General features: G+C 41.5%; 2 protein-coding genes across 5 annotated transcripts; both read right to left on the reverse strand.

Moving 5' to 3' along the window:
* Nucleotides 1–101: 101 nt before the first annotated feature.
* LOC115783117 (transmembrane protein 106C-like) lies at nucleotides 102–8609 on the reverse strand. 4 transcript variants are annotated; one of them, XR_004020190.1, is made up of 8 exons: nucleotides 8035–8609; nucleotides 6050–6113; nucleotides 5766–5925; nucleotides 4235–4364; nucleotides 2969–3018; nucleotides 2797–2850; nucleotides 1157–1925; nucleotides 102–776 (listed from the first exon to the last, which is right to left on the reverse strand). XR_004020190.1 is itself a non-coding variant. In XM_030733773.1 (7 exons), the coding sequence occupies exons 1-7, from the start codon at nucleotides 8246–8248 to the stop codon at nucleotides 1662–1664; spliced, it is 936 nt and encodes a 311-aa protein (XP_030589633.1). In that variant the 5' UTR covers nucleotides 8249–8609; the 3' UTR covers nucleotides 102–1661. The 4 variants fall into 4 exon arrangements, 3 of the variants coding, with proteins under 3 accessions (XP_030589633.1, XP_030589634.1, XP_030589635.1); XM_030733773.1 differs by having other exon boundaries at nucleotides 102–1925; XM_030733774.1 differs by having other exon boundaries at nucleotides 102–1925; nucleotides 4224–4364.
* Nucleotides 8610–9196: 587 nt separating this feature from the next.
* LOC115783816 (PTB domain-containing engulfment adapter protein 1) lies at nucleotides 9197–11454 on the reverse strand. Its single transcript, XM_030734824.1, has 7 exons — nucleotides 11419–11454; nucleotides 11260–11338; nucleotides 10952–11023; nucleotides 9994–10092; nucleotides 9770–9907; nucleotides 9486–9590; nucleotides 9197–9285 (listed from the first exon to the last, which is right to left on the reverse strand). The coding sequence occupies exons 2-7, from the start codon at nucleotides 11302–11304 to the stop codon at nucleotides 9220–9222; spliced, it is 525 nt and encodes a 174-aa protein (XP_030590684.1). The 5' UTR covers nucleotides 11305–11338; nucleotides 11419–11454; the 3' UTR covers nucleotides 9197–9219.
* Nucleotides 11455–26975: the final 15521 nt, after the last annotated feature.

Below are 26975 nucleotides of genomic sequence, written 5' to 3' on the forward strand. Positions count from 1 at the left end.
ATGGCCGTGTAGCTCAGGTCTGTTGTGTACTCCATCCATTAATCATTTGGTTTACACTGTGAATGGTGTTCAAAAATAAAACAAGCATTTATGTTCATTCATTTTATTTATTCACAAATCCCTTTACTGTCAATCTTTGGGAACTTAAAGTTAAATGCTGCATTAAAACAAAATGGTAAAAATGTTTCAGAAATTTGCAACATCTGTCCCTTTAAAAGAAGAAATCATAATTCCCGTCATACTGCTTTCACTCACTGTTTCCATTCTGAAGCCTAAAGGCCTCCAGGCTCTGCGATAATGCACCGCACTGCTTTGCAGAGAGTTCGAAAAGCCACAAAGCAGGTAAAAGGAAACCTGAGTGTAACGCTGTCATGATCAGTCTGACAAATGCACTGTAAACACTGCAGCAATTCTAAATTGTTACAGCTAATTTGGCAGAAAACACTCATTTCACACTACAGAGTTTAGTGGCTTATTCCAAAAAAAAAAAAAAAAACTTTACTTTTTTCCCCCTTTAATTAAGGTTGCCTCACTGGGAACACTGTACCGTCACATTCTGATCACTTGCACGTATGAAGCTCCTCCACTGCCTCAGACGGCGACCCTAACCCCAACATCGTTTTCATTTTGGGGACGAGGACAAAGTTGCTGAGAGTCAAATGACTCCAGCCTTCTCGTTATCCTGCTAAGAGACTCTAAAAGGTGTGCACGACAGTTAATATCCTTCAGGCACCTCAGAACACTCCTGTAAGACTGTATTCTTCCGCTGTTCACTACTGCGTATGTGGCATGACCATCATCTAAGCTGCACCACTGCATCACGATGTCCAACTCAAAAACCAGCGTCCCCTGAAAAAGCCTGAAATCTCTTCATATATTTGATATTAAGATGGAAATAATGTCTCACTTCAAATAAACAGCTCTAGCTATCTAAAGGTATTGTTTTTGGTTTTTAATTGCACTTACATGGGGGTGTGGGGATGGGACTACTTTTGTAGCATAACTGGAAATGCATTAAGAGCTTTGAGAGTAGAACTGAGTAACAACACATTAGGTTTCAATGACAGAAAATCCTTAAGGCTAAAGCTTGAGCTGTGGAGAGATGGGAGACAGCAGTCAGTAACTTATCAAACCATTAAAAAAAAGAAAAATCTACCAAAAACAAAAAGTCAGTAGTCCTCAGCCAACACAGTGTAACAGTCATTAAAGTCATCCTGAGGAATGTCTAATAACATCACAGCAGCAGCAGACACAGAGGGAGCTCTGCAGCGTTAATTAAAGCCTCCTCGCTGAGAACGTCGGTCACTTCCCCTTAAAGAAAGCGCTGTCTGTGACCTTTGTCCTGCTTATGATACATGGAGTACTCACTGCTGGTGACTCAGTCACGTTTCCACTCCGATTCCTTCTGCTTTTGGGACTTGGACTCGGAGTCAGGCAAGACAAAAACCAAAGTGTCTGAGTCCAGGAACGTCAGGTATTAAAGCAAAGCCAATATTGAAATTACGGGCCATAATACGTTTTCACAACTGCATTATAACCACTTACAGTATCTGCCGCTGTGCGGTTAACAAACTGGCTATTACAACATTCCCTTGGCACGCCCCTTGTTTTCCAAGAAAGAGCCAGAGCCAGCATTAGCACAAGATAACAGCAGGTCAATGTTAGCTCTTCTTTGCAAGTGTAAAAAAAAAAAATACAGTATTAGGCATTTCCCTGCTGCTGCTGCTGTTTGCAGCAGAGCTGTTAGTCCACCCTGAAGTGTACACTAACATAGTCCGTGTGGTCCATGGTCTGTGTCCCTCACAGCAGAGAAGGCCTGAGGGTCCATATGCTGGTATGTGCTGTTGGAACCGCAGTCGATGTAGCGATAGGCCTCCAGGCTGTTCTGGGACGTTCGCACCATGTACGAGGTTTTCACTGAGGTTCTGGAAACAGGTGAGAGAACAGAGATGTGAAAAAAAAAACATCACCACATCACTTCCACATCTCAATCAGTTAACTGCTGACAGACGATAAGCACGAGTCAGTTCTTGGTCCTAATTTCCAAGAATTGATGATGTAAATTTGCCCTTTAATGCAGACAGCTGCAGGTTCTTCAGTCCCTCTGATGTTAAATGCTACAACTTCTTTCAGCTCAGTGATTTCTTTATTCCGCTCCCCAAACCTGAGCTTGAACTCGGGAAAAATAATGTACTGAAAACCTCAAGTGTAGTCCGGGTGTGACCTGTGACACTGAGCTTTGTTATGAGATGCACCAAAGTCGTACAGCCATGCTTTCTCTACCAGAAATATTTTCTCTTAAGCAAAATTAGTAATCCTCTGTGCTTTCATCACATCATGACTGAACTACTGGAATTCCCTCAGACAGAAGTCCACCTCGTGCCACCAGCTCGTTCACTTTAACAAATTCAAAGAGACGAGGCTGCACTGCTTCCATCCTCGCTACATTAAGCTGGCTACCTGTTAGATATTGAATTGATTTAAACTTTTATTAATTTTAATAATTATTTAAGCTTATTACAAAAGAAAATCAGATATTTTCTGTAAAGTGACCCAGTCCTCTAAACTTTTACACGAAGGCTTTATTTAAACAGATGTTTCAATTCCTACTCGACCAACTGCTGACCGGTTTCTTTATTTTTCACACCGTTTGGGTTTTTTTGTCTTTTGTTTGTGCCATTTTACATAGTGACTGTGTAGTATTTTATTATGTTATACATTAGGAGTACATTATTTACGCTGCAAGTGTTGATGGGAGACAGAAGTAACAAGAAAAAGGAACAAAGTCAGACTTACTGCATGACTACAAGAATGTTGTGGACCTTGATGCTGGGCATGGTGCACAAGGTGCTGGAAAAACAAGGCATAAAGGCTCAGATTATTGAACTGGTATTCACGTGTGGGATTCACAGGAACGTTTTTTCCACTAGAAGCTGTTTGGTCAAAGTTCAGGCACGCAGACACTTACTAGACGAATGGTGCGTTGCTGCCGATCTCCATGCTGACGCTGTAGTTCACCTGCAGGAGATGATGCATAACAATACAGTTCAAAGGATTCCTAGAGCAGGGCAGGAAGTTAATTCAGGCCGATATCAGCAGTGAAACGACAGAACGAAGCAACCACAGCAGCTCTTTGAGGTCTGTTTACACTGTTTCAGCTTTAGAACAACTGAAGTTATAGTTTTTATTTTTAATTCTGTGTAAACAAATCCAATTAAAACACCAAAACCAGCACAATCTTAATCTTAATCTGTCTCCCAACACCTTCTGAATTTCCAGGTCTGCAACATGGACCCACTCTTACGTCTGGAGGCACAAGTCTCTTAAAGCAAGAGAAAAAAAGGCCAGAAGCACTCAGTCATTTCCCCTGAATTCTGGGCAGATAACAGCAAACATTATTCAAAAAGGAGGAAATGTTTTTAATCTGTCATCTACTTTTAGCCGCAGATCTGTTGCTTCATGTGCTGTGTGTGGTCACTGTAATGAAGAAACATGCCATGTGGTTCAGATCAATACTGCAGCTCACTGGTGTGTCTTCAATAGAGCTATAAGACATAGACACAAACACTACACTTGTTCATAGGCTCAATTCATTGTTTGTTTTGGTGTTTTTAAGGATTTGTTGCCCTTAACAACAACACCATCGCCAGCCTTAAACTTGTATGACGTCGCTTTATCAGTAAGAGTGTAACGCTGTTTGTGCACATGCACCATTTAAACCAGGGGTGGGAAACATGCAGCCCGAGGGACAAAACTGGCCCGTTGAAGGGTACAATTTGGCCCCACTGGCTGGCTTTCCGTCCATCAAACAGATACTACATATCCTGCTGGAGGAACACCTACAGCATACTTTGCAGGGACAGCTAAGGACAGATACCAAAGACCAGTATTAAACTTGTACTTGTACTACTAAAGAAGTGATAAGCACTTAACAGTACTGCTATCAGTATTTGTGCAACATGAAGAACGTTCTTTAATAACAACAAAGCTGCACGTGTCAGGATTCGTGAGAACTTCAGTGTAGCTGCAGGCGCTCCTCTCAGGCCGACACACAGCAACATACAGTAAGGAGACCAAAGCTGCGGTGTGGCTGGTGTACTTTGATCTAGTGATAATGGAACACACACACACACAGACAAACAGTCCTGCTTATATAATGTATTTACCCCCCACCCCCACAAGCATATTGAGAGTTTGTACTATGAAATCTTGTGTTCCTGTACCTGACACTCACTGAGCGGCAGCAGGGTGGTGACGTTGTAGAGCTGCTGAGTCCCGATCACCGTCTGCATGTAGAGGACCTGGGAGGTGATGCTCTGCACGTGCACCGAGAAGAAGTTTGGGTTGCTGAAGTTGAGCGTGCTCTGAGTAAATAAGAACAAAAAGGCAGAGGAATAAAAAGAGAACACCTAATAACACAGCCTGCTTTTGTAACTGTCAGCTGCACTTCTTCTAAAGAGACTGGGGATGTCAGACAGGGAGTGTCGTAAAAGCAGGAGCACCAAAGTGTTTTCTGAACTAAATCCTAAAAATGTCAGCGTTGTTACCAGCCAGTGGTTTCACAAAGGAAGCGCGCCCCTGCACAGCGCTTCAGTGCACACATCTGAACTAGGCCGACAGCTCTCACCCAACGCACAGCAGAAATGAGCTCACCTTCATTTTCACATCCTCAAACAGTTTAGAACTGCCATCATGATGAAGGGCACGACATTTTAGCAGTCACAGGCTGGACTTTTACATCATCATCATCATCATCATCACACAGTAACGTGAGACTCTGGAGTCACCCTATTAAATTTATTGCATTGTAACATCTTCTGCATGTGATCAAGAGTGCAGCTTAGCTGCTCTGTCCAAAAAAAAAGCAAGTGTGTATTTAGCAGATGAAATCAAACTGTACAGCACCACAGCGTACTTGAGAGGATGCAATCAACATGCGGTCTTTCAGCTTTAATTCAAGAGGTTAAATAAGAATCTGGTTCAGGAATTACAGGCATTTTTAGACAGTCCCTCCATTTACAGAGTCAAAGGTAATCAGGCAACATTTTTATGTTGTTGAGCTCACCAGTGAATTCTTTTTTGTTTGTTTGTTTGTTTATAGAATGCACCAAACTGCTGATTTGGAGTCTGCTACCTCCCTGATAAAGTCTGGTTTCTATTTCCAGCCTCATAATTTCCTCTCTTGTACTCCACACCTCCCTGGACTTCTGACTGACAGATGTCAGGCTCTGAACAGCAAACAAATGCTAATTCAACACTCGGGTTCATCTCCTGACCTCTGATCACCTTAATCTGTCATGGAAATGGGCCTCTTCTGGACATGAAACTGCTGGAGGGAATCGAGGGACTGTGACAGAAACAGACAGTTCACGCATCATTCTAGTCAGTCAAATTAAAGCCACGACTCAGCATTTCAGTCACATGTTGACATATTGAGTATTTCAAATCAATGGTGGTCGTTTACAGAGGACAAAGTTATGAACATTGTGTTGCTTACTTGGCTGAACCTGAAAACGCTTGGACTTATAACTCGTAAGCCAACTAAAACTGATTTTCTAATAAGAGATTCAATTTAGAAATGTCAAAATTGTCCTTCAACTCAATCAATTCAGACACATCTAGATGGAAAAACTCAACTTTGTCTTTTTCTCATGACCTGCTGTCCTGTAGACTTGAGCCTGCAGGGGCTACGTCCAACTTTTATATGGAGCTTATGATTTACCATAACTGTGTGGGTAGATTGGTACCTGCAATATGAAACCTACCGTCATATTCATCAGGACCTTCGTGTTGTTGCGGTCAAAACGCACAATCACCGAGCGTATCCCATCGTCCACCACCACCACTAGGCGGGGAAAAAGGAAGAAGACGACAAGCGAAGAGACCAGCAGGCAGAGCACAACCGACAGGCCCACGTAGAGCTTCCTATGACACAGAGAGGGAAGGTTCTCTCCAGAGCTTGTACTCACCTCCTAGAGCAACTCAGACTGAGTGAATGAAACAAACGGGAACAGGCACAGGAACGTATCAGTAAGCTGTGGTTACTCACGTTCTTTGGGGCTGCAGCCTTTGGTCGCTGTATGGAATCAGAGCAACCAGTTCATTCACTTGTTCTGCAGAGCAAGAGCAAACGTGCTGTTTAGCATTTCATCTTAAAATGATGTTTTTCGAAACGCACCAAAGCCTGTAAACAGAGCACATCTGTTCTAACAGAGTCACTGGTGCAGCTCTACAGGAATCTAATTACTGACACAATTATGAGACTGAACATTTTCATCCTGCTCAGTGTATTTAAGACCTCTTTTGGGTGAGTTGTGCACAGGTGAAGCAGTGGGACTTCCTACTACGTTTCTGAGAATATGATTGAATTCCCGATTTGGGATTTAGAAGCCAGGAGTGTGTGGCACTGCGAGCTGGTGTGATTCTGTCTGTACATGCAGCTGCTTCACTTTCACCCTTGGGAGCAGCTTTTCATACGGGCGCGGGAAGCAGCGAGGATCAGTGATGGTCGTTGTTTCTGCTGATCTTTATCCCATTCCTGGTCTCTCTGATGCCTAACAGCCTCATAACCGTAAGGCTGCGGCCCTCCATATTTCTACTGATTTACAATTTCAGCATCTTCAGAGTCTAAACTAGTGTTTGCACCCATACTTCTCATGTCCATATACTGTGTTATTCACAGAGGGTTATAAACTCCAGTGAAAAACTTACTTTAAGTCTTATATTAGTGCAAAAATGCACCGGAAAATCTGGTTATTGCACCATTTTCCATTTTTCACTGACATCACCAAACTACAGAAACCGTTGCAAAGCAAAAGGAAATATCTTTGAATAATTAGCTGAGAGAGTTTTTGGTCTCATTTAGAATTACCAACACAATTTTAGCAAAATATCAGTGTAAGCCATTACTGACCATGTTGACTGATATATCAGCAAAAAAAATGGTCATATTTATCTGTTGTATCATATCGAAACTGAAAGGACTGAAATGTTTAATTCCCCTAAACAAAAGGAGGACCAAACTGATAACTGGGCCCAGCACTGGGGCCAGTGTTGTGTAAGATGTTTACATATGTTGGTAAGCAGACTGCAGTCAATGTGAATTATGAAGGAGTTATATATAAAACAAGGAAATGACCTGTTTTGCAAGTATCTTTATGACTGCATTACAATCTGGTAATCTTTGGCCACTTAAAATATCTTTATAGAGCTGTGATGTTATATTTAATCCAGTTTCTGCTTCCCTCTTGGCCGGATCTTTCTTAAAAACTCATTTTTAATGCCAGTGAGAGTTTTTACCTGAATTAAGGATACATAAAAGTCACTTTGCAGCTTCTGCCTTGCGACAGGAATGTTGTTCCTGGCTCAAAATGACTGATAAAGAGATATGTTTGAGATGTTTTTCACAGATTAGAGGCCAACAGTGGCAAATATGGGTGTTGTCCCAAAAAGTGATTTCTGGTATTTAAACTGTAAAGCAAATATCCATCCATCCATCCATTCGCTTCCGCATATCCTGTTCAGGGTCGCGGGGGGGCTGGAGCCTATCCCAGCTGTCATAGGGCGAGAGGCAGGGTACACCCTGAACAGGTCGCCAGCCTGTTGCAGGGCCAACACAGAGTTACAGACAACCTTTCACACTCACATTCACGCGCTCAGTCACACCTATGGGCAATTTAGATTAGCCAATTAACCTAACCCCAGTAAGTGCATGTCTTTGGAATGTGGGAGGAAACCGGAGTACCCGGAGGAAACCCACGCAAGCACGGGGAGAACATGCAAACTCCACACAGAGAGAGGGAGAGGCCTGGGCCAAGGTGGAATCGAACCCAGGCCTTCCAGATGGTATTCTAACCCAGGCCTTCCAGATGTTACACATAAAAACACATTTTGTGGCAGAGGATCTCTTTTTGGATTTTTCCCTCTTACTCTCTCAGGTTAAATGAGATTCCAGTGTGCTCGGGTGTCAGACACAGACACTGGATAATAACACACTCAGGTAGAAAGGCTCATTTGCCAACTGCTTCCACTCACCTGAAGGTATTCGTCCAGTGCCTTGACATGTCGGACAAGTTATGCTGTCTCTGCCGGTGAACTCGACGTACGGGAACTGAGCTATGTCCTCCCGCCGGACGAGCCCGTCCAAAGAGTCGTTATCCGAGTGTCTGCGCTCGGTGTACCGCAGCCCGCTTGGCCCCTCGGGGAGGAGCGACAGGCGGCTGCCGCTGCGAGACCACCGCGTTCCCATGGCGGGTGTTTGCGCGTTAAGACGGCAAAGCCAGAGTTTCACTGACTACCACTCGTTTGCAGACGGATGAGAAGGAGCCTCAAAAAGTAAAGAAAATAACTTGCAGATAACTGTGCTCGCGACTAGCACGCAGCAACCGTCAAACACGCCGCGGAGCTCCGAGCGACGACCCCCAGCCGGATAACCTGCTAACACAAGCTCTATGATAGCTTCTGTGGTGAGCTATGGAAGACGTCCGTAACTTTAGCAAGCATAACTGGGCAAAGTTTAATAACTTTTTAGACAAAACTAGCCGACGGTAGCATCACAGTCACATTTTCCAACCAAACTCCCGGGGACTCCCTGTCTCGCTGTCACAACAAAGTTTACATTGTGTTGCCTTCACGTGACCGTCGCCCCCAGTCAAATGCACAGCAAACACGTAACAAATGCGATTGATTGTGCATTGAAGTGGATTGCAAATCTTCATTCAAATTTGTCATGTTTTACAAATCAAGTATCACAACATTTAGCTTGATATTTTTATTTAATTTAACCCATTATTGACACGGTGTACAGTTATGAACATATATGCTACAATTGGCCGTTGAAATCAAATCCACTCGTATTTCTTACAAGACAGCTCTTTAAACCTATACAAATTCCCCATGTCAAAGTGTTTTGCGTGACGTCAAAGCGTTTCATGTTTTTTTTTCGTGTAAGAGAAACAATTAAGTTCAATATTTCTGATGTTTTTAACAACATTTGAATGCGTCTACACGCTTGAGTGAGAATGATACTCGCTGCTGCCCTCTACTGGCACACTTTGGGTAAAGCAGCTACAATGGATTCAACGTTAAATCCGTCAAAAAAAAAAAAAAGACAATTACACACATCATCTTTGTTTCAGTGTTCTGTAGAATGTAATAAGAAACAGTCTGTCACAATAAATGTGTACATATATGTGTGTACAACAACAGTATTGTATACAATCACAAGTGATCAAGCTCTGCAAGCCTCCTCTTCAACTCATCATTCTCTCTTTGCAGCATTTTATTCTGAAAAAATATGAAAAGAATTTGAGAAAGGCTAAAGCTTTTTAAAAGAACTGCTGAACACTGCAAACATTTAAATTCAGAAACACTGCTTCTAACAATTCCACCATGAAGGTCAACAGGGAACCACTTTGCAGCAACAGAAACAGAAAAATAAAGTACCCCACCCACAATAGAAATGGAAAAGACAACTCAGGACTGACCTTATGTCGGAGTGCCTCAACTATCATGTCTCGTCCTCCTCTGGCTGTCTCCTCCTTCTTGGAAACCCGAAAGGCATCCCCAATAACAGAGACCAGCACGTGAGCCTGAAAAGTGATTCAGAGAAAAAAACACACACACACACACACATGTGGGACGCTAGAAGCCTGAATGTGTCATTTAGCCATTGATTTGTAGCCACACTGTTCATTATCAGTCTTCTGGACTACTGTCCTAACATCTCCAGTCCAAGTAGTTCTTTAGTCTCTGCCTTGGGAATACTCACAAACTTCGTGCTCTGGAAGAGATAACAGTGGTACGTGTCTGCTGCAGGGTGCCTGGCCACAAAGCCAAATACTTTGGGTGAAGACTGAAGGACAGCACAGAAGGAGATGGTGGAGAGGTCGCACGAGTACAAGAGGAACTGAGAAAAAGGAGAAGTAATATTTTTAAAGCATATTGGAAATTTAATCCATTGTAAGAACGACCTATTCCGTAATTAGGACACACCTTGGTTTTGTTTTCCAAAATGTCTATCCCACTCAGGGTCAGAAAGAGATGGACTTTGCTCTTCTTTGCTGCCTTTTCAGAGGAGTGTTGATCTGAAGTCTAGGAATGAGAAAAATAGATTTGTTTCATTTATTTAAAAAAAAAATCGTTCCGTGATTCAAAAATCAGATGCTATTCCCTGCTGGAATAGAAGACTATTTTTAAAGGGACTCAATGTAAACAAGTCTGACTGTCTGCAGCCATGCTACAGGCTGCTAAAGCTCAGCAAGGCGGCTTTATTAGCTTAACCCTAGCATCAATATACTAATATGTTCACAACTGTTTACAAATTAGCACTTATCAGCAGCACAGTTAGGTTGGCTGGTGGAAGCCATTACAGTAGCTTTGGAGATATTTGGTCAGGAGCTCTGGACACCCATGAATATGAGCAATAGAAATCTTAAAGGTTTATGAGACTTAATATAACCACAAAGAGACATAAAATAACAACATAGGAGCACAAAACAACACACAAAACAATCACAAACGCAAACAAAGCATCTGCAAAGTGGTACAAAACAACTACACACAAAATAATTACAGAGATACAAAACAACTACAGAGTAGCACAAAAACGAATGAAATGACAACAAACAAAACTGTCAAAGCAACTACAGAGATATTTAAACAACTACAGCGTGGCACGAAAAACTACAACGTGGAGAAAAACAACTACGAAGACTTAAAACAAGTACAAAGAGGTACAAAACACTTTGAAAGTGGCAAAAAAACAATTACAATTAAAGCTGTAATCAGCGATTAGAGGGCCCTCGCACCCAGACTCATGGCGAGGCAGAGGCTACTCAGTTCTCATGATTTCATTGTGGAACAGAGGGTGGAGGACTGCTTGAATGAAGGAGAACGCCACCAGCATGACTAAAAGTAACATTTAAGTGTATTAAATATGTTGGTGCGTCACCTTCAGGTTCTGAGCTGCTTCTTCCAGGATCTGTAATCCATCAGGGCGGACGACCTCCACGCGACCAAGAAACTAAGAAACAAATGGAAAGTGTGTGTTTTTATTGTTTAAATAGCAAAAATAAAACTTTTTACTACAAAATGAGAACTTTCCTTTAGCACTTTACATAGTATGTTTGATCTGAATATGTGAGGTTGCCATCTGTCAGGTATACAAATAAAGGTCAATAAAAGAATAACTCAGCTTGGGGTTTAGAACAGTTTCGACTGTTGGTCATAAAATTTGAACAGTCAAAAACGAGCAGTCACCTTTACTGGGAAGGAGATCTCTACGTCATCTTCTGTGTCGCTCATCTTAACGCTTTCCACCAAACTGAAGCTCAGGAGTCTGTGACAGGCAGAAATAAAGAATCATACAAAGGATTTAATCGACTCTGTAAGTGAAAGAAATACTGGATTTCGTCTTACCTGTGTGTAAATGTACCAGAAGCGGAGTGAGCTGGCTTCCTGTTTCAGGTGAGTGTAAAGTCTATTAAGGTTAATGAATAACTGATGAAGTCTTCTTTACTGCTTATTATCAGGTAGCCTGACAGCTGAGCATATTTCATGATGCTTAAAAGGTATTTTGTAACGTGAAGATCAGCAGAGGTGGCAAAAGTACTGACATTCTGTACTTAAGTAGAAGTACAAGTACTTGTGTTAAAAAATACTTTGGTAAAAGTTGAAGTACTGGTTCAACTTCTTTACTCAAGTAAAAGCAAAAAAGTACAGGCTCTGAAATTTACTCAAAATAAGAAAGTAAAAGTAACTCTTTGGAGGACGTTTCTACCTGATATTTTTCTGTAAAGCTAACTGAACCTCATTATATATTATTGTAATAATATAAAATAATAATAAAGGTTATTTCAATCAAAATTTTAGTCCTAATAAATGTACTCAGCTTGAATCTGTTCTGTAGGACACAAACTGTGAAAGGGAATTTAAACACAGCTCTGTTCTCTGTGTCCTCCATAGTAGAGGGTGACTGTGCCTCCACCTAAACACAAACATGAGGATACTCAGGGGTTACAGTGGGATTCAGAAGGTGGAGGAACCCTAAGATCAGCTGTAGTGGCTCTGCATGGGGAGAAGAATCACAACTTTCTATTGTGAGCTCCAGTAAATGATGTTGGTGTGCAGGCTGTGATCAGCTGACCTGCTGCTGCTGCTGCTCTGAGGTTTACTGCTCTGTGTGGATGAACTGAATTCACAAAGATGTAACCCAGTATTTTTAAGATTAAGATAGATTAAGATTAAGATAGTGTTTATTTGTCACATGCACAGTTATACACAGTACAATGCACAGTGAAATGTATTTTGTACCTGCAACCATATATACACACACATATAAATAAGAAGAAGAATAAAAATAAAAAAAGTAATTCACACTATACACTATACTCTATATACTATACACTATGCACACTTTTACGTGGAATTATAGATTATAAATTATAGATTATAAATTATAATATTTACATTGTGCAATAATGGTCCAGTTAGGGCTCAGAGTTGAGCAGACGGATGGCTTGTGGGTAAAAACTCTTCTTCAACCTTTCAGTCTTAGCCCTCAGGCAGTGGTAACGCCGGCCTGATGGGAGCAGGGAGAAGAGAGAGTGTCCGGGGTGGCTGGGCTGTTTTAGGATCTTCATGGCCCTCAGCCTGCACTGCTTGGTGTAAATGTCCTGCAGGTTGGGGAGGGTGGTTCTGATGGTCCGTTCAGCTGAACGAACCACCCTTTTTAGGGCCATGAAGTCCTGCTTGGTGCAGTTTCCCATCCAGGTGGTGATGCTCCCACGCATGATGCTCTCGATGGTGCAGGTGTAAAAGTTCCTGAGCACCTTGAGTGGGAGCTTGAAGTCTCTCAGCCGCCTGAGGAGGTAGAGACGCTGTCTGGCCTTCTTCACAGTGATGTTTATGTGATGAGTCCAGGACAGGTCCTGTGAGATGGTCACTCCCAGGTATTTGAAAGTGTCCACTCTTTCCACCTCAGCACCACTGATGACAAGTGGATGGTAGTCCCTCTGCTGCTTCCTGCTGAAGTCCACGATCAGTTCCTTCGTTTTGCTGACGTTGAGCAGGAGGTGGTTCTCCTGGCACCAGTATTTCACAGCTCTCTGAGCTGATCTCCATCCCCTACACTGACAGCATACAGGCTGTAGAAATGTTGGATTCAGTGAATGAATCTCAGCATCAGCAGCTTTGATTCAAACTCATCTCTGCTGCACTGATTTAACCTGTAACTCTGACCATGAACACAGCCTCTGTGCACCAACAGAGAGCTTTACTGTAAATACAGTACAACAAGCTGACCTGTTTATTACACACTAAACTGCAGTATTTTCACACAATCTTTGAATTACACAAAGTTAGTGTACCTCAGTTTGTTTTGCAGTCCTTACCTTTAAATTAGGGGTGGGACTTTAACGCGTTAATTTTCGATTAATTAATTATGGGGAAATTAACGCGTTAAAAATTTTAACGCATTTTAATCGCACTTTGCACCGTGGAACGTTTCTCAGTGCGCGAGTTCCCGGCATACAGATTATATCGACGCACAATGTCCAAATTAGGGGCCGCATCCTGCGAAGGACCCGGCCCACGTCTTTCGCAGCCCACGAACACCACAAAGGCCGGAAGTGAGCAGCTAGCCTTCATATCAGCTGCCGTCGCCTCTGCGTAGCTCATGTCGCCTAGCAACCGTGAGTGTGAAGCACAGCTGTGTAAAAGCAGCTGTTAAACGGAGAACGAACTTTTTCTCCTTTTGTGGTTTAGTTTTAAATCTTTATTCAAAATAAGCTGTTAAAACAAGCATAACACATTTCAACATCAAGGAATACAGCTGAGCTAATGATTAATTTCTAACTATAACAAGTGAGACATTAATGTTGAATAAAACTATCCAGTTATGATGCTTAACTTTAATTTAATTTTCAGAGGTTTGAGTGTGGTCCAGTGAAGACAGAAATTATTAAGAGCTTGGACGGAGGTGAGGTTTTAAGTTCTGCTTTTAATGTAAGCACATACTGTGCCAACCACTAATTGGGTGAAAAACTATGGAACCGAATATCAGATTGGCATGTTTGTTTGTACAGGAACAAAAACAGAAATTCCTGTTTTCAGAACAGTCACCAACATCATCGTACATGATGAGTAAGCTTTAATTTTGACTTGCAGAGTGGACACTATTTATTTCGATGATCATTTCAATGCATACTCTCTGGAGCTTGAAAAAGGCGACTGGACTTCTTTTTGTTTCTTGAAGACGTTTCACCTCTCATCCGAAAGGCTTCTTCAGTTCTCAACCAAATGGTGGAGAGAGGTTTGAAAGAGGAGTGAAAGAAGCCATCTATGTCCACTGTGAACAACCATCATTGAACAGAGGAGGTGGATTACGTCACCAACTTTCCCCCGCTTACAGTGCTGTCCTGAGCTCCCTTCCCAGACGTCTCAACCCCCATTCACACCTTTGTTCCAGTGACCTCAATAGGCCACAGGAAACAATGGAGCGGAGTCCTAAATTGGTTTCAACTGAAACCACTGATTAAATATGACCCACGCCCCCTTCACACCTGGGCACATGTGTTCAAGCACATGATCAATAGAGGGTCATAACCACCTCCAGGGGACTACGCCCACAGGGGTTTAAATACCTGGGTCTCTCCACCATTTGGTTGAGAACTGAAGAAGCCTTTCGGATGAGAGGTGAAACGTCTTCAAGAAACAAAAAGAAGTCCAGTCGCCTTTTTCAAGCTCCAGAGACTACTATGACCTGGATGACTGAGAATCTACACAGACATTTCAATGCATACTGTATCAATGAGAGAGCAGATTCATTTTCTGTTTTTCTAGTTAAGGCCTTGGTTTATTACAGACCCTATGACAAGCACTTTTCTAATGAAATGTGTGAAAAAACATACATTGTGCCACATTGCCATATTGTGTGACTTCTGTTGCAGCTATTGCAAAGCCAGGGTTGTTTTATGTGGTGTGCTTGTTTGGAATACAGGTGGATTCAAACTGCAACTTGTGTGGTTTTCATTGTAAATTCAAGTGGCATCTTTTGTTTTTGGAAGTGAATTTGGGGATTATTAATGGGATTATTCATTGACTACCAGTAGTATTTTAAAAATTCAGATTTCTATGCTCAGCTATATTTAACACTTTCCACTGAGTTAATATATTTTGAACCTTATTCACTGTTAAATTAACACATAGATGGTGTTAACTTTTGACACTACACACTAGTGTTAGGTAAATTCAATTCAATTTTATTTATATAGCACCAAATCACAACAGTCGCCTCAAGGCGCTTCGTATTGTGGGTAAACACCCTACAATAATACAGAGAAAACCCAACAGTCAAAACGACCCCCTATGAGCAGCACTTGGAGACAGTGGGAAGGAAAAACTCCCTTTAACAGGAAGAAACCTCCAGCAGAACCAGGCTCAGGGAGGGGGGGTCATCTGCTGTGACCGGCTGGGCTGAGGGGAGAGAGACAGAACAAAAGACACACTGTGGAAGAGAGACAGAGATTAATAACAATTAATGATTAAATACAGAGTGAAGTATAAACAATGTAAATAAGGTGAATGAAAAAAAACAGTGCATTATGGGAACCGTCCAGCAGCCTAGGGCTATAACAGCATAACTAAGTGAGGGCTCAGGGTCCCCTGATCCAGCTCTAACTATAAGCAGGATCAAAAAGGAAAGTTTTAAGCCTAATCTTAAAAATAGAGAGGGTGGCAGTAGTTATAATAATGCGGCCCTTTCACATCTAGGTGTGATTTTCACACCTAGGTGATAAAAAAGCCTTGCGCGTGCATGTGAGGTGCGTGTGCGCGTGCGTGTGTCCGTGCGTGTTTGCGCATTGTTTGCGCTGACGTGTGATAATGACGTATACGGTATCCGTTCAAATCAGCTGATCTCATTGTCTCCCCTTACAAGGGGGCTTTTTCCCAGACGGACATCAAAGATGTTCAAACTCACAAGACAGTGGTTAATTAAAAATACAAAGGTAAATAATCTAATATCCAAACTCACCTGTGGTGCATGATACAGACAGTACTTAATTAAAATACTATGATGTAATAATAGCCCTATATCCTCCTCAACAGTAGGGCTGTTCATTTACATACAGTAGGTCTGAGGATCCCAGTCTACAGATCAAAGGGTTATGGTGTGTGTCTCCACCTAGCGGGGTGTGTCTTAAGTTATAGGGTGTGTATATAAGATCGTATGTACCTCACTTCTTCAATTGGACATCGGCATATACAGCTTCGGAGAGAATTTGCGGCAGATAGCGATCAACCAACCACCCATCTAAACAGCCATGACGTCCTTCAACCCACTTGCCGGAGTGAACCCGTCTGACCCTTTTGGAATCAGGACCGACTTCGGAGGTACGTCATCAGATGCGCAGATTGATGGGCGTCCTCGCAAAAAGAAGCATGATGAAGAGGTTGAATTTAAAACAGATTACCAGGGTGTGAACGGGTACGTGTATTCAGCTAAATATAGGGACGGTAAGGTGCTGCTGTGTGTGAATTGTGGGGATGAGGAGATTTGGGGCGTTGGTGGTTCACACCATATGTCTATTAAAAACTGGAGACTTTTTCGCACCGTGGTGGGGCCTGACCTGGACCAGACAGGCTTCCCCGACATGCTGTATGCATCCTAGTGGTATTCACCAACAGGGCCTGAGTTGTACAGAGTGGAGGCTGATCGTTACAACTGACCCACCGAGGAGTTTATTTTTTTGAGTGTTTGTGAAGACAGGGAGAGGGTTATTGCATCCAGAGGAGTCGAGAGCTGGAGATTAAACCCGTATCCTACCACAAAAGCTGAGCACATGAGTTGGTTTAAGGACTTGTTTTTTATCCAGTGGGCAGATTGGAGAGCTGTGCAGCGAATGTTTAAGGAAGTCGATGCGTTTATCAAGAGAGACAAGCTCAACAAGGGTTATGAGAACGTTAGAAAACGCCTTGTTTTTGATGATTTCACCCTTACTACGAAGACTGCTGAGCCTTCTGCCTTGTGTAGGCCGAAAATCATCAGACTGTCAGACTACTAGGGATAAAAAAATAAATAAATAATGGTACGTTTTTAGTGATTTGTATATATATATATATATTACATTACATTAATGGTGTATACATAACTAATGATGATTTTTTTGTTTTTCCAGACGTTAAAACAGCCTCATCTGTTACACCTTCACATCCAACACAGATGTTGACCATTCCTCCTCCTGATTCACCACCTTGGGCACCATCATCCCCACCCCACCCGTGGGTAGTGGAGCTGTCAGACGAGAGTTTGAAAAACGTCAAAATCGCCACAATTCGTCTACTGACGTGTGCTATACGAAAGTATAGAGAAGAGGTGTGTTACGGATGTATCGTTAACCACCCGAGCCAAATGCAGCATGAATGCATATGGGAAACCCCAGATTTCTATTTCGCTACACATTATGATGAGATTGTAAAGATATTGTGGACCCCAAGATTCATCCCGGTGGTCAGGCTCTTTCTCTGTGCCACCAGCAGCCTGTGGGAGTCACGCAACGAGCTAACAACAGCCGTAAATATCATTCTAACTGAATTGTTGCCTTCAGCAAACATTGAGCAGGCTATGAATGACGTATTCTTACCTCTGATGAGTGAAGATGGGGATGCATCTGTTAAATACGCCCATCTAGGAATGATAGAACACTATTGGTCTGGAAGACATATGTTGTAACATAATCAGTGCATATTTGTTGTTGTCACCCATATGTTTGAAATAAAAACGTGTGTTATTCCATACAGACTGTTCATTTTACCTTTGCATTCATCATGGAAAACGCTCTGCGCAAAATATATCATAACCACGCTCACCCTGCGGGGTTGGCTAGTGTGAATAAATTATACAATGGTGGGGTTGAGTTGCTTGATAAACCACCAACATACACTGAGGTGAAACAATATTTAATGACAGATGATACATATACTCTCCATAAACCTGCCAGGGTAAACTTTCGCAGAAACAGAGTATTGGTGAACGGCATAGACAAGCAATTTCAGGCTGACTTGGTTGACATGCGTGAATATGCATGTGATAACGACGATGTGAATTATTTGCTAACCTGTATAGATGTATTTTCAAAGTATGCGTGGGTTAGGTGTGTTAAAACAAAGTCCGGACGTGCCGTAGCTGCTGCTTTTGAGGATATTTTGGCTGAAGGTCGCATCCCTCTTAAAATTCAAACAGACAAAGGAACTGAATTCTATAACGCACATTTTCAAAAAGTGTTAGACAAATATAATATTACACACTTCTCAACACATACTGAAATCAAGGCCGGTGTCGTCGAACGTTTTAACAGAAGTCTGAAAACACGAATGTGGAAATATTTGACCTCTGCAAACTCTAGAAGATATATAAACGTCATACAGGATTTTGTACAAGCATATCACGGTTCATATCATAGATCTATTAAAATGGCACCAAAAGAAGTGAACGCAGACAATGAGGAATTAGTGTTTAAAACATTGTACAAATCAAAGCCTGATGAGGTGTATGGTTTTAAATTTAATGTGGGGGACAAGGTAAGAATTTCAAAACTGAGAGGTAAATTTAGAAAAGGCTATGAACAGACTTATACGGACGAGTTGTTTACCATAAAACAGCGACTGGGGAGAAGATCACCACATGTCTATATATTAAATGATCTTAGTGGGCAAGAGATCGAGGGAACATTTTATGAACAGGAAATACAACATGTTATTATCGATAAGAATAAAATCTTTAAAATTGAAAAAATACTAGCTAGAAAAAAAGTGGGTAGGAAGAAGATGGCTCTGGTGAAATGGTTAGGTTGGCCGTATCATTTTAATTCCTGGATACCTGAAAAAAGCATATTAAATGTGAAATAAAAACACGCAGCACAGACTACAACACAGCACTCTTTTTTAAGATTGTGAAGATGAATGATGGAGAAAAAGAATGGGTTTTATGTTACACTACCATCAAATGCGTCACAGCACGTTTATCCAAATAATAAGATATGGAGTTTCAGAACTAAACTGGCTAAACCTATCATTCTGAATGAGCCGTATGAAGTTGGTATTATCGAATTTCAATACCCTAGAATCTGGAACACCTTTTCAAAATCTGATGCGATGGTACTCGTGTTTGTCCATTAAAGAAAATCAAATGTCTATGTGCACCTTCCCGTGGGATATTATGATTCAATAGCGCAAATAATAAAAGAGTTTTATTCTGAATACCTTAAGCTGACACAATCCACGGACTTCAGCATTTATCACAACCTGATTACAAATAGAATACATGCAGTAGCACAGGAAGGAGTTACTTTAACGTTTAAAGGTCGGCTAGCCGAAATACTGGGTTTTAATCCTGGAGAAGCTTTTACACTCTCTAAGACATCCAAATCCGCCCCTCATCCTGCTGACATTCACGGAGGAAGATATAATATTTTTATATACAGCGATATTGTAGATTACCAGCTGGTAGGCAACTCCCATGTACCTGTAGAGGGTTGAAATGATCTCACTTCTGAGATTAAGTATCAAACGGTGATAAAGATAAAAACAGTCACCCCTAAAGTTTTTTTGTTTTGTTACATTTGTAAATTTGACTGTCATTTAAGCACTGTTGTGAGTCCTGTGCAGTTTCATGTATTATGGTGCCATCCCACAGCAGGACGCTAGAGGGCGCGTATCGCGCTCGGGGTATGGAGTAGCTTTGGGGCACAGAGGAAGAATAAAACTTCCTGTTATGAAGCTACGATAGCTCAACGTGTGTGCCTTTTGCTATTCTCTACCACAGGTCAGTAAAAACACCTTACAATGACTGTGCAATACAGACCATATGTGTAGAGAAGGTTGTTATGAGAGACTTGTACAGGCCGGCAAAAGAAGCCGTTTGTGAAGCGATTGGTGTGTAAATTGTGGCTTATTGATGTATGCTAAGCGATGCTAATGCTAGCGGACTTGGCTAATGTGGAGTAGAGTGGGGAAGCTAACCAAAACTAAATGAGAAACTGCTGGACTCACATGTGAACTTTTACTCATGTGCACTCTATGAACAGTCATATGTTATTCTTCTGGTCATGATGTTTAGTTAAAGAACAGTTTTGGTGGTTTAATACCGAAACCAGTAATGTAATTTGGTAAGGTGACTTAGTGAGTAATGGCGACTGTCGATGATTGACTCTTGATGAGAGAGAAGCGCCATTAGAAGAAGAAGAAGAAGAAGAAAGAGCTTTATTTGTCACATACATTTACATGCAGTGAAATTCATTCTCTGCATTTAAAGGGAGAGGACCGGTGAAAGACATATTCTAAGATTAGATAATCATGTCTCTCATCCATACACAATCAGCTGATTGCTTGAAGTCTGAGCTGGACATTTTTACAGTACCGTTTACACAAACGTCAATTGAAAAATGCACATTTATTGAAATTCCTCTCCTGTCGGCAGTGACAGACAGTGGGCCTCTTGAGTTTTTTATTTCATCAAGCGGTGAAGATTATCTGGATTTGAATGATTCTTATATATTTATAAGAGTCAAAATAACAAATGCTGACGGCACGCAGTTGGATAATGCAGCAGATGTAGGATTTATAAATTACCCAGGATGCACGCTCTTCTCTCAACTAGATATAACGTTGGGAGATCGTCTAATAACACAGTCGTCAAACACCTATCCGTATAGAGGGATAATTGAGTGTTTAATTAATTACAGCAAGGATACATTGGACACGCAGTTTAGTACTGGATTGTTCTGTAAGGATACAGCATCACATATGAATGTGACGTCCATAGAAGGTGATAATCAAGGTCTGGTCGCTAGAGGGAGACACACTGGAAACAGCAGAATTGTGGAATTAATAGCACCAATTCACGCGGACATGTTTTTTCAAGATAAACTCTTGTTGAACGGTGTTGATCTGTCTCTAAAGTTTACCAGGTCTAAAGATGAATTTTGCCTCATGACGGGTCAGAATGCACAGTACAAAGTTAAGATTATCTCAGCAAGTTTGTTTGTCAAAAAAGTAACAGTTTCCCCCACGATCAGGTTGGCACAGAGCAAAGCGCTGCTGCATGCAAACGCTAAATACCCTATAGATAGGGTTACGTTAAAAACATTCTCCATTCCGGCAGGAACACGTCTCAACACACAGGACAATCTATTCCTAGGAGCCATACCGCAGTTTAGCATTGTAGGATTTATTGATAATGAGGCATACACAGGCAGTTATGCACGGAACCCATTTAATTTTGAAAACTGTGCTATAGAGTTTATGTGTCTGTATGCTGAAGGACATTCATACCCAGCCAAACCATTTTAGCCCCACTTTCAGAGAGGTCAGTACCTCAGAGAGTATTATCAATTAATTCAAACCACCGGTCGTCATCTAAAGGACAGACCTCTGGCTATATCAAGAGAGGATTTTGGATCCGGATACACACTGTTTTGTTTCAACTTGGAAGTTGACGAAGGCCATTCTGGGAATGTATCCCTGATTAAAATAGGCAATGTGCGCCTGGAAACCAGATTCAGAAATCCTCTGCCGCGTACTATGAACCTTATTTGTTATGCTGTTTTCGACTCAATTATTGAGATATCAAACATGAGACAAGTACTTTTGGACTACTACTAAAGTAAACATGAATACTGTGGAATTAACCTCAGTCGTTAAAAGAATAATTATTAATGGGACCTATTTTCTAGGAGTATTTGCATGCGATCAGTTACCTAAAAAGACAATATCGACAATTCTCTGCATGGGAATTGTAAACACAGATCCGTCGTCCTTACCCGGACATCACTGGCTGGCTTATTATATCACAAAAGACAGACGAGGTTTATTTTTTGACAGTTTTGGTAACTCGCCAGACAAATTCCCACATGAGATAATAGACTTTCTAATGAAAAACTGTGATAATATTATATATTCTGGAAGACAAGTTCAGAGCTTCTTTACCACAACTTGTGGCCATCATTGTGTGTTTTTCTTGTATCACATGCAAAAAGGTGTAGCCTATAATCAGTTGATTAATATGTATACTTCTAACCTTGTCTGTAATGATGCTATGGTATGTCGCTTTGTTAACAAAATACAGCCTGTTTCTAAGTGTTTAGGATATAGCTTTGATTGTGTACAACATTAATGTTATGTAAAACGAGACAATAAAGACGATGAAAACCACAGATTGATTCATTTCATTTATTTTCAGAAAAAATATAAAAACAGCTTTATCAAGCAAAATATACAGACATGTAGAATATTAAAAACAGTTTTATCAGACAATATATATACAGGCATGTAGAATATTAATTAAAAAAACATTAACAATAAAAGAGAAAAAATCAAATAAAAGAGAAAAAAATCAAATTAATGAGAAAAAAATCAAAATCCTTCCCAGCTACCAACAGACCTTCTCATCTTTTTAACCGTACTAATGGGTGTATGATCACTCTGCGCCCGTTTTCTACCAATCTGCGGATCATGTTTAAAAAAGCCAATACTCCTGCGCACGTGTGTGTTAGGAAAGACAGAAGACGGTACGTTTAACCCTGCGAGTGTTTTTAAAAATACAATCCATCCGGATGGTCTTGAGTCATCAGAAACATTATGTACAGCTGTGACACTTTTAATTAAGTCGTAAAGGTGTGATCCTCTGACAGTTTGATTATCAAGAATAATTTCCCCACGTTCGTTCCATGATACATCTGCTGTACGCATCAGAGCAGATAGGATAAGCTCTGCATTTCTCCTGCTCTTTTTGGGCATGTATGTCAAAACATCATTAGCAATTACATCGTCACTCATCTGCTGATGCTGTTCCTGCTGCTGATGCATGTGTAAAGGTGATTCGTCAGGGAAAGACAGTGTCAACACATTCTTTTCATTCTGGCCTTGTTTCACAAGCGATGAATATCTTTGAAGAACAACAGAATACTTTTTAGCTTTTTCATATTCATTCATATCAGGTATTTGCAAGACTTCAGACATAGCTTTGTCCAACTCATTTTGCACAGATTGCCTGATGGAAGAAGTATTTTGCTGTTGCTGCTGCTGCTTTAAAAACTCCATCTGGTGCTGGGGAACCAGATACATTTTCTGAGCGTGCTCCATATCATCTATTAGCTATGAGACTGGTAATGAATGGTATTGCAGCCCCTAATAAAGGGAGGAGAAATCCTCCAGATTGGTTGATGCTTCTTTTCTTACTATTTATTTTGACTTTCTTGTCAGCAATTAGTCTGATTATAGTCTTTTTCTTTTTTAGTTGTTTGTACTGACGATCACTGAGAGGTATGTTACCTTTCATTACATTAAGAGCTATTTCACACAAAGCGTTGATAAAATCTAAGCTAGCATTCTTAATAATTACACGCTGTACAGCCGGAGGGGATTTGTGCAACAATTCCAACAGAGATAAATTTCTACGTATGCGACTCGACATTTTTTCACTTCTTCAACCTCTTTTTAGGAATATAAACAGCTGTGCGGTCAGGTAGCAAACCACTTCTGAGTCTTAAATGGTCAGGGGTCTTGCCTTTGTAATCAATGAGCATGACCCCAAAAGGCGTGGCGGTGGCGTCGTTAAAAGCTTCTAAAAAATATTTGATGTTACCGGGAAACATTTGTCTACCTAAAACTGAGATCTGACATTTATCCCTAGGATTGTTGAACAAAATTAAATAATTTGTGTTCAGAGAAATAGTTCTGCTTGATTTTCCCTGAATAAACAAGTTCTGAACTAAATAGATGCAGCTCAAATTCCTGTGATGGACATACTTGGTGAACACGTTTTGTACTTCCAAGTTATTGGCAGCGTCATTCATTAAATCATCTATAATAAGTAAGTTGTTCTTGTCAGGAGGTAGCAGAGTGTCGTCACACAATGAATCAGGGAGACCATTCACAAAATGAATACTTCTGATCTGAAGAAGTTGATCATATATGGGTTGCCAGCATGAGTAAATGTACACAATATTATCAATATTATGGGATATGATTGCTGATGCGTTTTCAATAATGGTCTTGACCGTATGTGTTTTACCACAACAGCTCGGCCCGCTAATTACCATGCTAAATGGATGTTGTAAGCGGGTATCAAAGCATAAATCAGGTTTAATATCCATACGGTAATGTGGTGTAGTCGCTAAGAACTCTCCGCTTATTATACACCACACGCACCTTTTTAACAGTGACATCATTCTTCAGATGGAAGCCCTTTTTGTCTCTTTTGATGGTGTCAGAGACAGCCGTCACGTGTGCGTCTGTATTCTGGTTTGCCACAAATGAACTGACTAAGCCTTTCAATGCATCATGCGTTACGATTTTAGAGTTTACGGCGTTCAGTGTTACACCTTTGCACTTTACCACAGTTTTGCCTTGATTAGTGCGATAGCCATAACATTTTGGACCCCCAGAAACAAACTCGACGATGTATTCGTCATCACCATGCTTACCGGTGGAGAGTTCACTTGTGAGGTCGCCGAGAAATGGCCCCAGCGGGGGATTCCATTCACCCTCTCTTGATGTGAAAATGACAGAATCAGTGTCACAGTAGAGCACCCTATGCTGCAGACTGTCCAATAAGTCGTACAGCATAAGCCTGGCGTGTGCCGTTGTCATGGCACCGACAAACACGTTCACATCTCTCATTCGAGCTGTTCTAGCGTCAGCGTGCGTCCACTGCACCATGGCAACCTCATCAGAGATGAAGCAGAATTGCCGCACATCATATTGATCACTGAACATGAGTTGTGTGAAACGAGATGGATCAGTGATTAGCTCACACGTTGGCATGTTTGCCCTCATGCTGAAACGACCCCAGAGCGAGTTCAAGAGGAGCTTGTTGCAGCTTCTGACCGCCTTGTTCACACGAATCTTTGAAGGGTCTCACATGATGCCTTCGTGCTCACAATACTGTTGAATGTAAGCCTCCTGCTCATCAGGAGTTTTGACATTCTCAGGGTATCCAGATGCTTCCTGCTTACATTTTAGGAATGTTTTAATGTAATCTTTAAAAAGTGAAGCAGACCTGTTAGGGAAATGCCAGACTTCGCAGATGGAAATGATTTTATATCCCTTTTCAACAGCTTTTTCGAGTTCAAACGACACCCAGACACCATCCAACTGACGTTCAGCGTCAGAGTGGCCACACACAGTCTCCTGATTCTCCTCTACAGCGCACGCTGCACACAGCGGGAACATGAGCTTGTTGTGGCATCTGAATGGGAGGATGGGATGGTAGAGACCTCTAGGGGGCAATACAGAGCATTTCACAAACCCAAAATATTTATCCACCGTGTCAAAATCTTTGTAGATGATGACAGGATGGCCCAGGGGATACGTTTTTTTAGACTGCACAGTTGGGTAGAGGCTTGTAAAGTCATAATAATGAATTTTTTCACCATCACTAACTTTGTGGTACAGCTTCATCGCATTAGTACGCCCTCCAAACAACGCTTCCCTAGGATTCAGTCTCTCAGGCATTCTATAGCTGCGCATGAACGCCATCACAGAGGGATCTGTCTGTTTCAGCTTCTGCCAATCACACTCCCACATCACCACCACGTTTAAGCCATGCCGTTGACTCAACGCTTCAACCTTCTGACAGAAGGTGTGGTACTGTTTGCCATACGACAGTTTACACACAGGATTAATCTCACTCTCCGCACAACATTTGGGGAATCCGTGAAACACACAACCTGCAAATTCAAAGCATGTGTTTGTGTCTGTGTGAAAACCGTCCACATAATACGGTCCGACAGCCTGCTCTCCTCCCCGAAGGGCATGCTTGATCACAATATTGTGCCTGCGGGCCAAATACTCCAACCATTCAATAGAGACGTTAGAGTACGTCTTATGTTGGTAAATGTAAGCGGTGTCGTGGGTGAGAGCGAGTGGGTTTTTGTTGAGAAAGTTTGTTTTATAGACACCCATCAGATACGACGCTATGGTCACATGTCTGAACGGATCGAGCCCCGCACACTCCTGCAGAGTCTCGCGGTAAATCAGACATGCCTTTCGCAGGACTTCCACATCGTTAACACAGTATTTGCGTATTTCATGCTGGAAGTCGAAGAGGCTTGTGTGCACGGGCTGGTACCACTCCATGAATTTAGCTTTAGCATCTGTGGTCATGTTGTCATACCCATAAAAGGATGGATCAGGATACGGGCCAATATAAAACTCGTTGGCCTTAGTATTAAATTTGTGAGGGAAATATCCCTTTTCCAAATCCTCGAACCCTAGTGCTGCTGGTGTCTTGGCAAGGCTCATGGGGAGGAAACTGAATGAATCAATCCAGCGTTGATCATAACAGTCATCATGCATTATTATTACCCTGCTACCTCTCATTGTGACGGAAGGAACAATTCTCTGTCTGACATAGTGTTCTAAAATTAAGTAACTGTCAAAACCAGACGCGTTATGTGCTATAAATGTGTATCCACGATATTTTTCACATCTGTAATGCCTGATGAATGCGCCCACACACTTTGACGTGTTGTAGCAGAACTTGTTTCCCTGAAAATCCATGGCACAGACGAAGTTTGCTTCATGTTTACCATTTTCAAATCTGGTCTCGAAATCATAAAATATGTATTTATCATTAGGCTTTTGTTTGTCGACAGGTTGAATGAAACACAGGTGCTGTGTTTCATCCTGAGTTTTCGCTTCGTGGCAGTGTGGACACTTCGCAGGCGTACAGACGTGTGCTGAATTCTTACAGTATCTATACACGCTACCACACTTGTCGCAGTATTTCATGTAAGCACATGGTATCTTATTGTGTTTCGGATCAGGTGTTTTGTGGTATTGATAACAGATGGAAGACTTACAAATGCGTTTACAGTCTTTATATCTGATGGTTGATTCGGATTGTTGTTGTCGTTGTTGCTGTTGTTTACATGTTGCTGTATAACACACATTGCATGTCACATCACATTTATGCA

This window comes from Archocentrus centrarchus, chromosome 7 (assembly GCF_007364275.1).
Source record: "Archocentrus centrarchus isolate MPI-CPG fArcCen1 chromosome 7, fArcCen1, whole genome shotgun sequence".
Taxonomy (NCBI): Eukaryota; Metazoa; Chordata; class Actinopteri; order Cichliformes; family Cichlidae; genus Archocentrus; species Archocentrus centrarchus.

Bases quoted from the DNA above. Each gene is read 5' to 3' on its own strand.
- LOC115783117 (XM_030733773.1), bottom strand. From the start codon at position 8,248: ATGGGAACGCGGTGGTCTCGCAGCGGCAGCCGCCTGTCGCTCCTCCCC. The intron at 5,926-6,049 runs GTGAGTAACCAC...TCTGTGTCATAG, and splicing joins AGGCTGCAGCCCCAAAGAAC to GAAGCTCTACGTGGGCCTGT. The intron at 3,019-4,234 runs GTGAGTGTCAGG...CATCTCCTGCAG, and splicing joins CACCACCCTGCTGCCGCTCA to GTGAACTACAGCGTCAGCAT.
- LOC115783816 (XM_030734824.1), bottom strand. From the start codon at position 11,304: ATGAGCGACACAGAAGATGACGTAGAGATCTCCTTCCCAGTAAAG. The intron at 10,093-10,951 runs GTGACGCACCAA...TCTCATTCCTAG, and splicing joins AAGCAGCTCAGAACCTGAAG to ACTTCAGATCAACACTCCTC. The intron at 9,591-9,769 runs GTGAGTATTCCC...ATCACTTTTCAG, and splicing joins TCTTCCAGAGCACGAAGTTT to GCTCACGTGCTGGTCTCTGT.